The sequence below is a fragment of the Schistocerca gregaria genome, chromosome 3 (assembly GCF_023897955.1).
Source record: "Schistocerca gregaria isolate iqSchGreg1 chromosome 3, iqSchGreg1.2, whole genome shotgun sequence".
NCBI classification, from domain to species: domain Eukaryota; kingdom Metazoa; phylum Arthropoda; class Insecta; order Orthoptera; family Acrididae; genus Schistocerca; species Schistocerca gregaria.
This window is the reverse complement of record NC_064922.1, coordinates 130644236-130658949: the sequence shown is the minus strand read 5'-3', so window position 1 is coordinate 130658949 and position 14714 is coordinate 130644236. Positions and strand designations below refer to the sequence as shown.

The window sequence follows — 14714 nt, the reverse complement described above, 5'->3', positions numbered from 1 at the left end:
GGATGTGCAGGGATCGAGGAATGGACTACATTGAAGGGGACGATGTTTCAGCTGCGTACGTTTTATCTGTAGAGTTAAGAGTATGCTTCCTTGTTGCCACACCTCATATTGCAGAACAGTAAAGATAGCAAATTTACTAAGAAGTGTCCACGTCAGTTGTACATACAGCTCTCTTTCCCTTGTCCTAGACGGATAAGCTCTCATACCACTGATTCTGTACACGAAGATCTCTTATAACCTCTTTCAAGCTAACAGCCACGTTCCGTAATGACCACACTAAGCAACAGTTAAATAAGAAATAGGGATGTAAGGCACCTGCGCTTCAAGAGGAGATTGAGTTGTGCTTTGTTTTCAGTATTCAATAAACAGAAATTCGCTAAACAGAATTTCGACATTACTGTTAAATTTCTATACGAAATAAATTATTTTATATTACCACTTTTAATTAATTTCTTCGAGCAAATTTTCGCAAACTTTGTATTTTACTTGTGTGAAAAGATGAGTAGTTGCCTTATCTGTTGCTACATTTTGCGGTAGGTATCTTATTGTGTACTTGTAGAATTCATCTTCTGTTGTTTGAGCTCAGTTTTCACTGTTTCATGAAGGGCTGTTTCAGCACCACTCAAGAAGTCTTAAAGCTTCACGTCACAGTTCGGGAAATCTCGGATTTTGTTAGATCTTCTGAGCGGCCCGCGATATAGTGACTTTTATTCGTACTATATTAACGACGTGCCATAGCGTTTGTATAGCAACAAGAATTTTAATAATACAACACGGACTAAAATAAGGGTGTATGTCATATCTGACAGCGGCAACTAATCAATACATGAAACAGTTTGCATTCATGATTCGCTCGTACCACGATCTAGTGACGTCGGCGGTACTATCTCCCAGAAGGTATTGCCGCTGTAATTTATCCTCCCGATAGGATTACGATCAGTTTACCATGATAATATATTTAGTTTGTTAGGCACATACTTTTCCATTAATTTTCTTCAGTGTTTCGTCTGAATGTAGTAGTTTGAAGTAAATCGACCAATAGCTTTGAAGTCAAGCAGTTTTCGAGATGTATGGCAACAATGTTTCTCCCCTATACAGCGTGGTCCATTGATCGTGACTGGGAAAAATATCTCACGAAATAAGCGTCAAACGTAGAAACTACAGAGAACGATACTTGTCTAGCTTGAAGAGGGAAACTAGATGGCAATAAGGCTGGCGCCCTAGATGGCGCTGCCATATGTCAAACGATATCAGATGCGTTTTTAAAAATAGGAACCCCCATTTTTATTACATATTCGCGTAGTACGTAAAGAAACGTGAATGTTTTAGTCGGACCACTTTTTTCGCTTTCTGGTAGATGGCGCTGTAATAGCCACAATTTTAGACGAACAGTTTGTAACAGGTAGTTTTTTTTTTTAATTAAAATACAGAACGTAGGTATGTTTGAACATTTTATTGTAACGAGATTCCTCTCAACAGCGAGTAGTTCGCCTTCTGTAATGTTCGCACATGCATTGACAATGCGCTGACGCATGTTGTCAGGCATTGTCGGTGGATCAAGATAGCAAATATCCTTCAACTTTCCCCACAGAAAGAAATCCGGGGAAGTCAGATCCGGTGAACGTGCGGGCCATGTCATGAAATATGTTACTCCGTACCGCTTCAACCGCACGCGAGCTATGTGCTGGACATCCATCATGTTGGAAGTACATCGCCATTCTGTCACGCAGTGAAACATCTTGTAGTAACATCGGTAGAACATTACGTAGCAAATCAGCACACATTGCACCATTTAGATTGCCATCGATAAAATGGGGGCCAATTTTTCTTCCTCCCATAATGCAGCACCATACATTAACCCGCCAAGATCGCTGATGATCCACTTGTCGCAACCATCGTGGATTTTCCGTTGCCGAATAGTGCATATTATGCCGGTTTACGTTACCGTTGTTGGTGAATGACGCTTCGTCGCTAAACAGAACGCGTGAAAAAAATCTGGTATCGTCCCTTAATTCCTCTTGTGCCCAGTGGCAGAACTGTAGACGACGTTCGAAGTCGTTGCCATGAATTCTGTGGTGCATAGAAATATGGTACGGATGCAATCGATGTTGATGTAGCATTCTGAACACCGACGTTTTTGAGATTCCCGATTCTCGCTCAATTTGTCTGCTACTGATGTGCGGATTAGGCGCGACAGCAGCTAAAACACCTACTTGGGCATCACCATTTGTTGCAGGTCGTGGTTGACGTTTGACATGCGGCTGAACACTTCCTGTTTCCTTAAATGACGTAACTATCCGGCGAACGGTCCGGACGCTTGGATTATTTCGTCCAGGATACCGAGCAACTTAGATAGCACACGTGCGTTGCGCATTTTGATCACATTAGTCATAAATCAATACGATATCGACCTTTTGCGCAATTGGTAAACAGTCCATTTCCACACGGGTAATGTATCACGAAGAAAATACCGTCCGCACTGGCGGAATGTTACGTGATACCACGTACTTACACGTTTGTGACTATTACAGCGCCATCTATAACAACGCGAAAAAAGTGGTCCAACTAAAACATTCATATTTCTTTACGTACTACACGAATATGTAATAAAAATGGGGGTTCCTATTTTTAAAAACGCAGTTGATATCATTTCGATCTATGGCAGCGCCATGTAGCTGGCCAACCATAGCGCCATTTGGTTTCTCCCTTGAAACTAGATGAATTTCGTTGTTTGTAGTTTTTCGTGTGACGCTTATTTCGTGAGATATTTGGCCCGGTCACGATCAATTGACTACCCTGTAGATAGATTGACATTATAATCATTGAACTTGCCGAAATTCACGTATTCGATTCGGATCCCTCGCAGCAAAGTTTCGGCCTACGGTTATGACTACAATCACTGTGCTGTGGACTCTGTTTCCGGCTACCTGTTTGCTTTGTGAACTCCGCTGTGATCAAACACAGGAATAGCATGCTCGTTCCTCGTCTCTTCGTCTGTGCGTTTCACTGCGCTGAGTAGGATGGGAAAAACGCACAGTGCAGAGTTAAGAGAGCAGATGGTAACCAGTGCAGATTGTGTGACGGAAAGTGACAGGAGGTAGGTGGCGTGGCGGCGGTACTGACCAGGCGCTGGGCCGGCGCCTCGCCGAGGCGGGCAGCACGCGCAGCTCGGACAGCGGGATGACCTCGACGAACCGGGCCGAGTCGGCGGACGAGGAGGAGGAGGGCTGCGGCGTGGCGGCCGCCTGCAGCCTCCTCAGGAACGAGCCGCCGCGGCCGCCCACGCCGCCCACGCCGCCCACGCTGCCGGAGCTCGCCTTGCGGCCCCCCGGCGCCACCGAGCCGGGCTCACCCTGCGGAACCAGGCCTCAGCGATCACCCACCGCTCACTCTGGGAGAGGCAGCAGGCGAGCACTGCTGCCTGACGTCCGTTCAAGTCAGAGCTGCATACAGGGTGGACAACACAAAACCGGCCAGAGAAATATTTCGTGCACATGAAGGTAGCCAACACAGTTTGCATAATCCGCTCCAGATGTAGAACACGTCAGTAGGGTGGCTGTCTTAAGGTGAATGTAACACACTCAGGGAAGAAGAATCGCAACACCAAAAAGTATTTAATGTGGGGCAATGCAATTTCGGGAATACATTTGCTTGCACCGTTCCTCACAAGCGACTTCCAACCAAACTGGGTGCGTCATTTGTGCGACTGGATTCGTGATTTCCTGTCAGAAACGTCACAGTTCCTAGTAATAGACGGAAAGTCTTAGAATAAAACGGAAGTAATATCCGGCGTTCTCCAACGAAGTGTTATAGGCCATCTATTCTTGCTGATCTATGTTAAATGACCAAAACGAATTGCAAAATGATTTATATAAGATGTCTCTATGGTGCGAAAAGTGGCAATTGACCCTTCTGACAATACCACGACTTTATTACGCTTCTTTAAATTCACATATACTTCTTCTTAGTTGTCACATCATCAAGAAAACAGTTTTGTATCAGTGTTATTATACACTCCTGGAAATGGAAAAAAGAACACATTGACACCGGTGTGTCAGACCCACCATACTTGCTCCGGACACTGCGAGAGGGCTGTACAAGCAATGATCACACGCACGTCACAGCGGACACACCAGGAACCGCGGTGTTGGCCGTCGAATGGCGCTAGCTGCGCAGCATTTGTGCACCGCCGCCGTCAGTGTCAGCCAGTTTGCCGTGGCATACGGAGCTCCATCGCAGTCTTTAACACTGGTAGCATGCCGCGACAGCGTGGACGTGAACCGTATGTGCAGTTGACGGACTTTGAGCGAGGGCGTATAGTGGGCATACGGGAGGCCGGGTGGAAGTACCGCCGAATTGCTCAACACGTGGGGCGTGAGGTCTCCACAGTACATCGATGTTGTCGCCAGTGGTCGGCGGAAGGTGCACGTGCCCGTCGACCTGGGACCGGACCGCAGCAACGCACGGATGGACGCAGTGCCGTAGGGGACCGCACCGCCACTTCCCAGCAAATTAGGGACACTGTTGCTCCTGGGGTATCGGCGAGGACCATTCGCAACCGTCTCCATGAAGCTGGGCTACGGTCCCGCACACCGTTAGGCCGTCTTCTGCTCACGCCCCAACATCGTGCAGCCCGCCTCCAGTGGTGTCGCGACAGGCGTGAATGGAGGGACGAATGGAGACGTGTCGTCTTCAGCGATGAGAGTCGCTTCTGCCTTGGTGCCAATGATGGTCGTATGCGTGTTTGGCGCCGTGCAGGTGAGCGCCACAATCAGGACTGCATACGACCGAGGCACACAGGGCCAATACCCGGCATCATGGTGTGGGGAGCGATCTCCTACACTGGCCGTACACCTCTGGTGATCGTCGAGGGGACACTGAATAGTGCACGGTACATCCAAACCGTCATCGAACCCATCGTTCTACCATTCCTAGACCGGCAAGGGAACTTGCTGTTCCAACAGGACAATGCACGTCCGCATGTATCCCGTGCCACACAACGTGCTCTAGAAGGTGTAAGTCAACTACCCTGGCCAGCAAGATCTCCGGATCTGTCCCCCATTGAGCATGTTTGGGACAGGATAAAGCGTCGTCTCACGCGGTCTGCACGACCAGCACGAACGCTGGTCCAACTGAGGCGCCAGGTGGAAATTGCATGGCAAGCCGTTCCACAGGACTACATCCAGCATCTCTACGATCGTCTCCATGGGAGAGTAGCAGCCTGCATTGCTGCGAAAGGTGGATATACACTGTACTAGTGCCGACATTGTGCATGCTCTGTTGCCTGTGTCTATGTGCCTGTGGTTCTGTCAGTGTGATCATATGATGTATCTGACCCCAGGAATGTGTCAATAAAGTTTCCCCTTCCTGGGACAATGAATTCACGGTGTTCTTATTTCAATTTCCAGGAGTGTATTTAGTTTCCACTTTAACCAAAGACAAGACTTGACTGTTCTTTTACAAAGCGAAATAACAACTTAACTTCTGGAAAGTGAAACAAAGACTGCTCTGTGCGCATTCGCGCCAAAACGTTTACAAGTAAGTAAAAGATTATGACAGTCTCACAGAAATGAGCACAGACAAGAACTATATCACTGTTATGTATCGATACGTCGGAGTACCCACACATTAATGAAACCAAATGTGAATATTGTCACAAAAATATGTCTTTTACTTCCCAGAAAAGTAGTACGATATTACTGGTAACGAGAACTGGGGTTGCAGTGCCGTAATGGTCACGTAAATAAAGAACCATTAAAACCAAAATAATGGAAAGTGTGAAGTCATTCACATGAGTACTACTATAAATCAGCTAAATTTCCATTACGCAATAAGTCACACAAATAGGAAGGCTGTAAATTCCAATAAATAGTTAGCGATTACAATTACAAATAACCTAAACTGGAACGATCAAATAAATAATATTGTGGGTAGAGCAAACCAAAGACTGCAATTCATTGGCAGAAGGTGCAACAGGTCTACTAAAGAGACGGCTTACCCCACACTTTTCCGCCATATTCTGGAATATTGCCGTGCGGTGTGGGATCCGAATCAGGTGGGACCGACGGATGACATCGATAAAGCACAAAGGGGGGCAGCTAGTTTTTACTATCGACAAATAGGGGAGATAGTGTCACAGACATGATACGTGAATTGGAGTGGCAGTCATTAAAACAAAGGCGTTTTTCGTTGCGAAGGGAACTTCTCAAGAAATTTCAGTCACGAGTTTTCTCCTCCGATTGCGAAAACATTGTGTTGGCACCGACCTACGTAGGGAGAAATGATCGTCACGATAAAATAAGAGAAATCAGGGCTCGCACAGAAAAATTTAAGTTTTCGTTTCTCCCGCGTGCCGTTCGAGAGTGGAACGGTAGACAGGCAGCTTGAAAGTGGTTCATTGAATCCTCTGCCAGGCACTTTATTGTGAATAGCAGAGTAATCACGTAGATGTAGGGGTAGAGGTAGATGTTTGGATAACATATGTAATCGGTTAACGTTGCAAGACCACATGTTAATGTACGCGTGAGATAAGCCATTGCAAATGTGAAATGCTGGTACATTAACAACGGTGTACTAGCCAGAATATTGAATGCAAGCATGAAACGACCCATGCATTGTGTTTTATATGTAACGGGCATATATTTGTGGCATGGAGTTCCACGACTTTTGCACTTGGTCAGTAAGTACAGAAACGATTAATGATCTTTGTGGGCCATGCTGGAGTTCTCGTCCAATGACGTTCCATATATGGTCTATCGGAGACAGATATGGTGATGGAGCAGGACAAGGCGACATGTCGACGTTCGTATGTTGGATTAAAACAGCGTTCTGCGGGCGAGCGTTGTCCTTTTACAAAACACCCCCTGGAATTCTGTTCGTGAATGGCAGCGCACCAGGTTGAACCACCAGACTGACATACAAATTTGCCGTCAGGTTGTGTGGGATAACCAAAGCGTGCTCCTGCTGTTATACGAAATCGGACCTCAGGTGTACGTCCAGTATGCATAGCACGCACACAGGTTGGTTGGGGGACCTCAACGGGCCTCGTGACCACCACACAGCCTTTACTGGCACCAAGACAGAACCCATTCTCATCAGAAAACACAACACACCTCTACAGTGAGCTCTCGCTTGCCACCACTGAATTCACAAATCGTGACAGTTTGGTGTCAGTGGAATGTACGCTACAGGGAGTATGGCTTGGAGCTGTTCTTGATTTGTAACAGATCGTTGTGTCACTGTGGTGCCAACTGCTGCTCAGATTGGTGCTGCAGATGCCGTACAATGCGCCAGATTCATATGCCAAACACGATGGTCTTCTCTCTCCGTAATGCCACGTGAATGTCTGGAGCCCGGTCTTCTTGCAACTGTACATTCTTTTGAGTATTGCTGCCAGCAGTCATCTACATTAGCTACGTTCCTGCCAATTCTTCATGTAATATCGCAGCAGATAGACCTAGCTTCTCGTAGCCCTATCACGTGACCTCGTTCAAACTCAGTGAGTTGTTGATAATGGCGTCTTTGTTGCCTTAAAGGCGTTGTTGAATAACATCAACTCACCGCGTCCAATATCAAAAGTAAACTAACGCTTGCGACCGTTACATCATATATTTAAATAAAACTTGATTTGGATCCTCGCAGTGACGCTACTAGCGTCACTTTTACGCGACTGGCGCGAATTTGGAATATACATCAATTTCCAGATGTACTAACACGTCTAACAATTTTGATTTATGTCGCAAAACTCCTCTTGGTATTGCGGTTTTCTTCTGTCATTGAATTTTCCTGGTCAATTTTATCTTGCTCACCTCGAAGGTCAATAGGCTCTTGTGGTCGTTGTCATTGAAGGCGAAATCTTCTGAGATGTCAGGCTGCATTGCCTTCCTCTTCAAACATCTTTAAAACTCGACCTTTCTACCCCATCGGTGGGATCTTCTTCAGGAGTCTTCTGCACAGCCAACCAGGGACTCCATAAGACTCCACAGTAAATTCCCAGCAGAGGGGTCAGAAAGTCGAGTTCTGTAGAAGTTTGAATAGGAATGTGAAGGATAACGTGACGTGTTGTAAGATCTCGAAACATTATAGGCTACTTTCAGTCAGTCCACTTGTTGTCAATGAGCCTTTTAGGATTTCCTGTATCTGCCTAAGGAGTACAGAGTCACGTGGAGAAGCTACTTCTACATCAGCAATCTACATCTACGACTACGTGAACATCTAAAACCATACCTACATCTATACATATTCTCTACAAGCCACGTTAGACTTTGTAGTGCAGGGTACACCTGATACCACTAACGTTTCTCACCCTCCCAGTTCCATTAAAGAAATGTGGTGGGAAATGCGAATGTCAGTAATCCCCCTTGTGAAGTCTAAGTTCTTGTACACACATCAAAAAATGTTTTGCATCACCTCGGTTCCAAGAGATCCAGAACCTGTTCTGAAAACTGCAATAGAGTTCGCCCTTTTCATAGCTCATGAAAACGACACATTGAATGTAGTACCATCATACAGCGAGACCTTCAGAGGTGGTTGTCCAAATTGCTGTACACACCGGTACCTCAAATACTCAGTAGGGCTTCCTCTTGCGTTGATGCATGCCTGTATTCGTCGTGGCATTCTATCCACATGTTCATCGAGGCACTGTTGGTCCAGATTTTCCCAGTCGTCAACGGCGGTTAGGCGTGGATCCCTCAGAGTGGTTGGTGGGTCACTTCGTCCATAAACAGCCCTTTTCAATCTGTCCCAGTCATGTCCGATAGGGTTCATGTCTGGAGAGCAAGCTGGCCACTCTAGTCAAGCGATGTCGTTATCCTGAAGGAAGTCATTCACAAGATATGGACGTTGGGGGCGCGAATTGTCGTCCATGAAGACGAATTCCTCGCCAATATGCTGTCGATATGGTTGCACTGTCGGTCGGAGAATGCCATTCACGTATCGTACAGCCGTTACGTCACCTTCCATGACCACCAGCGGCGTACGTCGACCCCACATAATGCCACCCGAAAATAGCAGGAACCTCCTAAACCTTGCTGCTCTCGCTGGACAATGTGTCTACGGCGTTCAGCTTCCAAACACGTCTCCAACTACTGTCTGGTTGAAGGCAAGTGCGACATTCATCAGTGAAGAGAACGTCATGCCAGTCAAGAGCGGTCCATACGGCATGTTGTTGGGCACAACTTCACCGCGCTGCATGATGACGCAGCGCGGAGTTCAAATGGTTCAAATGGCTCTGAGCACTATGGGACTTAACATCTGTGGTCATCAGTCGCCTAGAACTTACAACTACTTAAACCTAACCAACCTAAGGACATCACACACATCCATGCCCCAGGCAGGATTCGAACCTGCAACCGTAGCAGTCGCGCGGTTCCGGACTGAGCGCCTAGAACCGCTAGACCACCGCTGCCGGCGATTTATCTACATCTTCACAAATACATTGCAAGGCACCTTTCGGAGTGAGACAAAGAGTACTTCCGACATTAACTATGAGTTACCACTCTCTATGCCCGGGAAGAACGAATGTTACTAAGCTCGAGAATGAGCTCGTATTTTCCTCATTGTGTCGGTATGATAATCTTTCGGTTAGTACTTGGGAGGAAACAATACGCTCTCTGACTTTCCTTGGTCCTTACTATAACAAGAAATTTATCCGCGATGCAAAACTCCCCTATTGTAGCGTCCGCCGCTAGAGTTTGCCTACCACGCTCCTCATAACCTTCACAGACTTTTCTCTTACTCCCAGCTGGTACGCATTCCATTCTGACGACTAATGCTCGAGATTCAGTTGGACGAGTGTCTTGTAAGTTACTTGAATCGTCGGTTCCTTATATTTCCCTGGTAGTCATCCACCCATTTTCAGTCTGGTATCTGCTTTTCTACAACTAATTTTACGTGATCATTCCTCCAGGTGGTTACCCCCATATGTTAAGTCAGTTACCGCGTCCAGCGATTTCTCACCGACAATTGAATCGAAAACAATTGGTCTTTCGGCCTACATTTGTGCAGTGCGATAAAGTTCTTTACATTGACGTCAATTTTCAACATATTCAGGCATTTACACTTCCCTGTATAAAATAATACCCACCACCCACCAACAACCTCATAGAGCTTCTTAACGCTTGTCGCTAGATGATTTACATTGCCTGAAAACAGAAAAGTGAAGCACCCAGAAGGGGAAGAGGAAACGAAATGAAACTTCATGGGGTGAGAGGGTATCTGATGTTATTTCAGTGTTTAGAATAGTGAGTCAAAATTTTAAGAACTTGGCGGAATGTATCCAGTTATTCGTAAGGCATTGCAAGTACCACTGGGTACAGATCTGGGGACGTTACTGACCACGGAGGTAGTTCACGGAGTCACATACCTTGTGAGGACGAGCATTGCCCTGTTGAAAAGTGGCCCCACGATACTATGGCTTGTGAGGTAACACACTACAGGGCAAGAAGTCTGCGACGTACTTATGTGTCGTCAGAGTTCTCTCAGTCAATAGCAGCCGTAACCTGAAGTCATACCCGATGCCTCTTCTCACCATGACGCCAGGAATAGCAACGCTCTTCCTCTGGAAAACATTGGAAGAGTGGTACTTGCGGCCACGTCACCGACATAGCCACCAACGACAGTCATCCGAGCTACTGCAGAAGCACGATTAATCAGTGAACATGTGACGCCATGCAGTCCGTACTTGTTGGTTGCAATACCACTCTAAACGCAGCCATTTGTGCTGTAGCGTTAACTACAGTCTACAAATGGGAGGTTATTCCTGGTATGGGTGCTGCTACTCAGTCACCAATAGTACATATTGACAGAATTTAGCAGGGTGTCCATTACTTTTCTTTGGAGTGGCAAAAGCACATGTGAAAGGGTTACAATATGCTTGGTGCACAATACGTCCATTCTCCCCTGAAGATGGTCAGACGTGGTCGTTTCCAAACCAGCCGAAGACTGCGGCTGACCATACGTTCGCGTGTCGTCCATCACTGAGCCACATCACATCTGGATTTGCGCAACTCGGGCACGCGGCCACATGGAGCCCCACAGTGAGGACCCTCACAAAATCTAACAGGTGCTGATGACGCTGTCTCACAAGAGCACTCGGCTTCTCTCTGCCCTCCACATTGGTCACTCAAATTCTGAAGCTGTTCACACCTCTTACATGCTTCACCAGGTCTGATAACAACTTCACACACGAACAACATTAATGCACTCTGTTGTCGTTCTTCCTCTCCAAAAGCAATGCAACTCTAATCATTTTCATACCCATCAATGGTGTGTATGTGCATGAAGTAACTTTCGCATCCGACCATATCTTCTGCGTGGTTCACTTCCAATGGCAGGCAGGTGTCTATGCGATTAAAAGCAGTGGCTTCGTAACACTCACTTGATTTACTCCAGAAATTAGCTCCGCTTGGGACGAATTTGTGTCGTTGATTACTGTCGTCAGGTTAGTTAGGAAGTCGGTCTGATATTTTGTATTGTCGCGTTGTATGCGCTAGCTGGCAGTACGGAACTGTGCGGTATTTCTTCCACAAGTGGTGGTAATATGGCATTAGCATGGGGTCCGTGTAACCCGGCTTCCGTTTCTAACGAACGAAAAGAGTAAGGTTCATACAATGCAGATCATTGAGATGAACACATTATTTGTCAGTAGAGGGGACCAGAACAGGTAGGTAATTCAAATTTTGGCACCATTCTTTCCTGATGTTGGAAATTACTTCTGATTCCCTGATTAGCCTAGTAGATTCATCAGGTGGTGGAGGACGGGGAGATTAGTGTCTAACGACCGTTCGACAACGAGGTCATTACCGACGGAGCACAAACTCAGATTATCGAAGGAATGGGGAATGAAGTCTGCCGCACGCTGTCAGAGGAACCATCTCGGCATTTGCCTGAAGTGATTTAGGGAAATAACGGGAAACCTGAATCAGGATGGCACGACGCAGGTGTGAACCATCGTCCTCCCGAATGCGAGTCCAGTGTGCTGACCGTTTATTCAGTAGGTCTCAAATTAGAAGGATCTGGATAACGTGATGGGAAAGAAAGATATGTTTAATTCAATCAAAATGACTTCTACCTGGTGCTTTAGCAATGTGTAAAGGGTAACATACTTTCCTTTATTCCTAACGAAAATCCTAATTTCAAACGTAAATCTAGGTTAATCGATATCAAACTGTTGCTGAATGGCGGGAGAAGGATCTCGAAGGGGAACAAACCTTTTTATTAATACTTTAGGAAAAAATGTGTGTTTCATGTTAACTGCTACTAAACTTTGATCCGCTACCTGGCTTTGCTTTCATGGCCGGGCTACACATGGGATGCGATGGAGGCGTGGAACAATGCTCTGACGGTTGTTTGCAAAAACCAAGACAAACTCTCACCCTTTTAATTGTCAGTCGCTGCAGTGTATTTTTATGGACCCGTCGATTCGTGTTGCAATTACACCAAGGCTACTGGAATTTGTTATCAAAGCTAATATTTAATTTTAATGAAAGATATTGTTAAAACATTAAAGAAGACTTGTGAGGCTGTTTCTATGATTTAGTTTTACTGAAGAATATAATGTGGTATTAGTTCAGTGGTCAATGGTTTAACTGACAGTGCGAATTCATATGGCAGTGTGATTCGGTGTTTTTAGTAACTTAGGATAGTGTGCAGTTTTTAATTCGCTGCAGGAATCTGAGACATTCTTATTTATTTGTGTTTGCTAGCGTCCGCCTCCACGGATGAGCGCTCAGAGTGGCTCACAGACACAAGGGGGGTCTGTGTTTGATTCCAGAGCTGACAGGAATTTTTCCTCGGCGGTAGGACTAGGACCAGCAGCACTCACCTTCATGGCGACGACTGAGGATCTACTCAGCTGAGTAGGAGCGGAGACCCATCCCACCCACACCCCTCCGTACAGTTCGATAATGACCTTCGTTAGGGGACACGGCAGTCGGTCGGTTCCGATTGGTCTGCCTGCAGCCACAATGGCACTATTTGCCTTTCGCCTTTCGATGCTTTTTCTAGCTGCAACGGAGTCGTGGAACGTTTTTATGGAGTCATGTGCTAGAATCTAGGGCCTATGTTGAGATTTTTGTACTGTATCTTAAATTTTCCAGGGTACTTTTTGTTGGAGTGGTTAGCTTTATAGAAACTATAAGAACTATATTATCATTGAACTGTAACATTTGGGACTAAATAACGTTTGATCAAATTTAAATAGTCATTTTAAAGAAGGAGGCCAGAGCACTGGTGACCCTGCCAGAATTTGAGTTCAAATGGAATCTTCTCAGGTAGCAAAGGCTTTAGATAGTGATTTATAGTGTGAAACCATACGGCAGTGTGGTTATTTATACAGGGTGTTACAAAAAGGTACGGCCAAACTTTCAGGAAACATTCCTCACACACAAAGAAAGAAAATATGTTATGTGGACATGTGTCCGGAAACGCTTACTTACCATGTTAGAGCTCATTTTATTACTTCTCTCCAAATCACATTAATCATGGAATGGAAACACACAGCAACTGAACATACCAGCGTGGCTTCAAACACTTTGTTACAGGAAATATTCAAAATGTCCTCTGTTAGCGAGGATACGTGCATCCACCCTCCGTCGCATGGAATCACTAATAAGCTGATGCAGCCCTGGAGAATGGCGTATTGTATCATAGCCGTCCACAATACGAGCACGAAGAGTCTCTACATTTGGTACCGGGGTTGTGTAGACAAGAGCTTTCAAATGCCCCCATAAATGAAAGTCAAGACGGTTGAGGTCAGGAGAGCGTGGAGGCCTCTACCAATCCGTCGGTCACCGAATCTGTTGTTGAGAAGCGCACGAACACTTCGACAGAAGTGTGCAGGAGCTCCATCGTGCATGAACCACATGTTGTGTCGTACTGCTGTTCTAGCAGCACAGGTAGAGTATCCCGTATGAAATTATGATAACGTGTTCCATTCAGCGTAGGTGAAAGAACATGGGGCCCAATCAAGACATCACCAACAATGCCTGCCCAAACATTCACAGAAAATCTGTGATGACGTGATTGCACAATTGCGTGCGAATTCTTGTCAGCCCACACATGTTGATTGTGAAAATTTACAATTTGATCACGTTGGAATGAAGCCTCAACCGTAAAGAGAACATTTGCACTGAAATGAGGATTGACACATTGTTGGAGCAACCATTCGCAGAAGTGTACCCGTGGAGGCCAATCAGCTGTTGACAGTGCCTGCACACGCTGTACATGGTGCGGAAACAACTGGTTCTCCTGTAGCACTATCCATACAGTGACGTGGTTAACGTTACCAAGTACAGCAGCAACTTCTCTGACGCTGACATTAGGGTCATCGTCAACTGCACGAAGAATTGCCTCGTCCATTGCAGGTTTCCTCGATGTTCTAGGTCTTCCCCGGTCGCGAGTCATAGGCTGGAATGTTCCGTCCTCCCTAAGACGCCGACCAATTGCTTCGAACGTCTTCGTGTCGGGACACCTTCGTTCTGGAAATCTGTCTCGATACAAACGTACCGCGCCACGGCTATTGCCCCGTGCTAATCCATACATCAAATGGGCATCTGCCAACTCCGCATTTGTAAACATTGCACTGACTGCAAAACCACGTTCGTAATGAACACTAACCTGTTGATGCTACATACTGATGTTCTTGATGCTAGTACTGTACAGCAATGAGTCGCATGTCAACATGTCAACACAAGCACCGAAGTCAACATTAACTT

At 46.0% G+C, this 14714-nt stretch overlaps 1 protein-coding gene across 1 annotated transcript in view; it reads right to left on the bottom strand.

Moving 5' to 3' along the window:
- Positions 1-2791: 2791 nt before the first annotated feature.
- The window catches only part of LOC126355278 (gamma-aminobutyric acid receptor alpha-like), a 195501-nt gene continuing 183578 nt past the window's right edge, over positions 2792-14714 (bottom strand). Inside the window, exons 9-10 of the mRNA XM_050005565.1 lie at positions 3293-3353; positions 2792-2796 (exon numbers count right to left, since the gene is read on the bottom strand). Of these exons, the coding sequence (XP_049861522.1) occupies positions 2792-2796; positions 3293-3353 (66 nt within the window). The remainder of the gene's footprint in view (positions 2797-3292; positions 3354-14714) is intronic.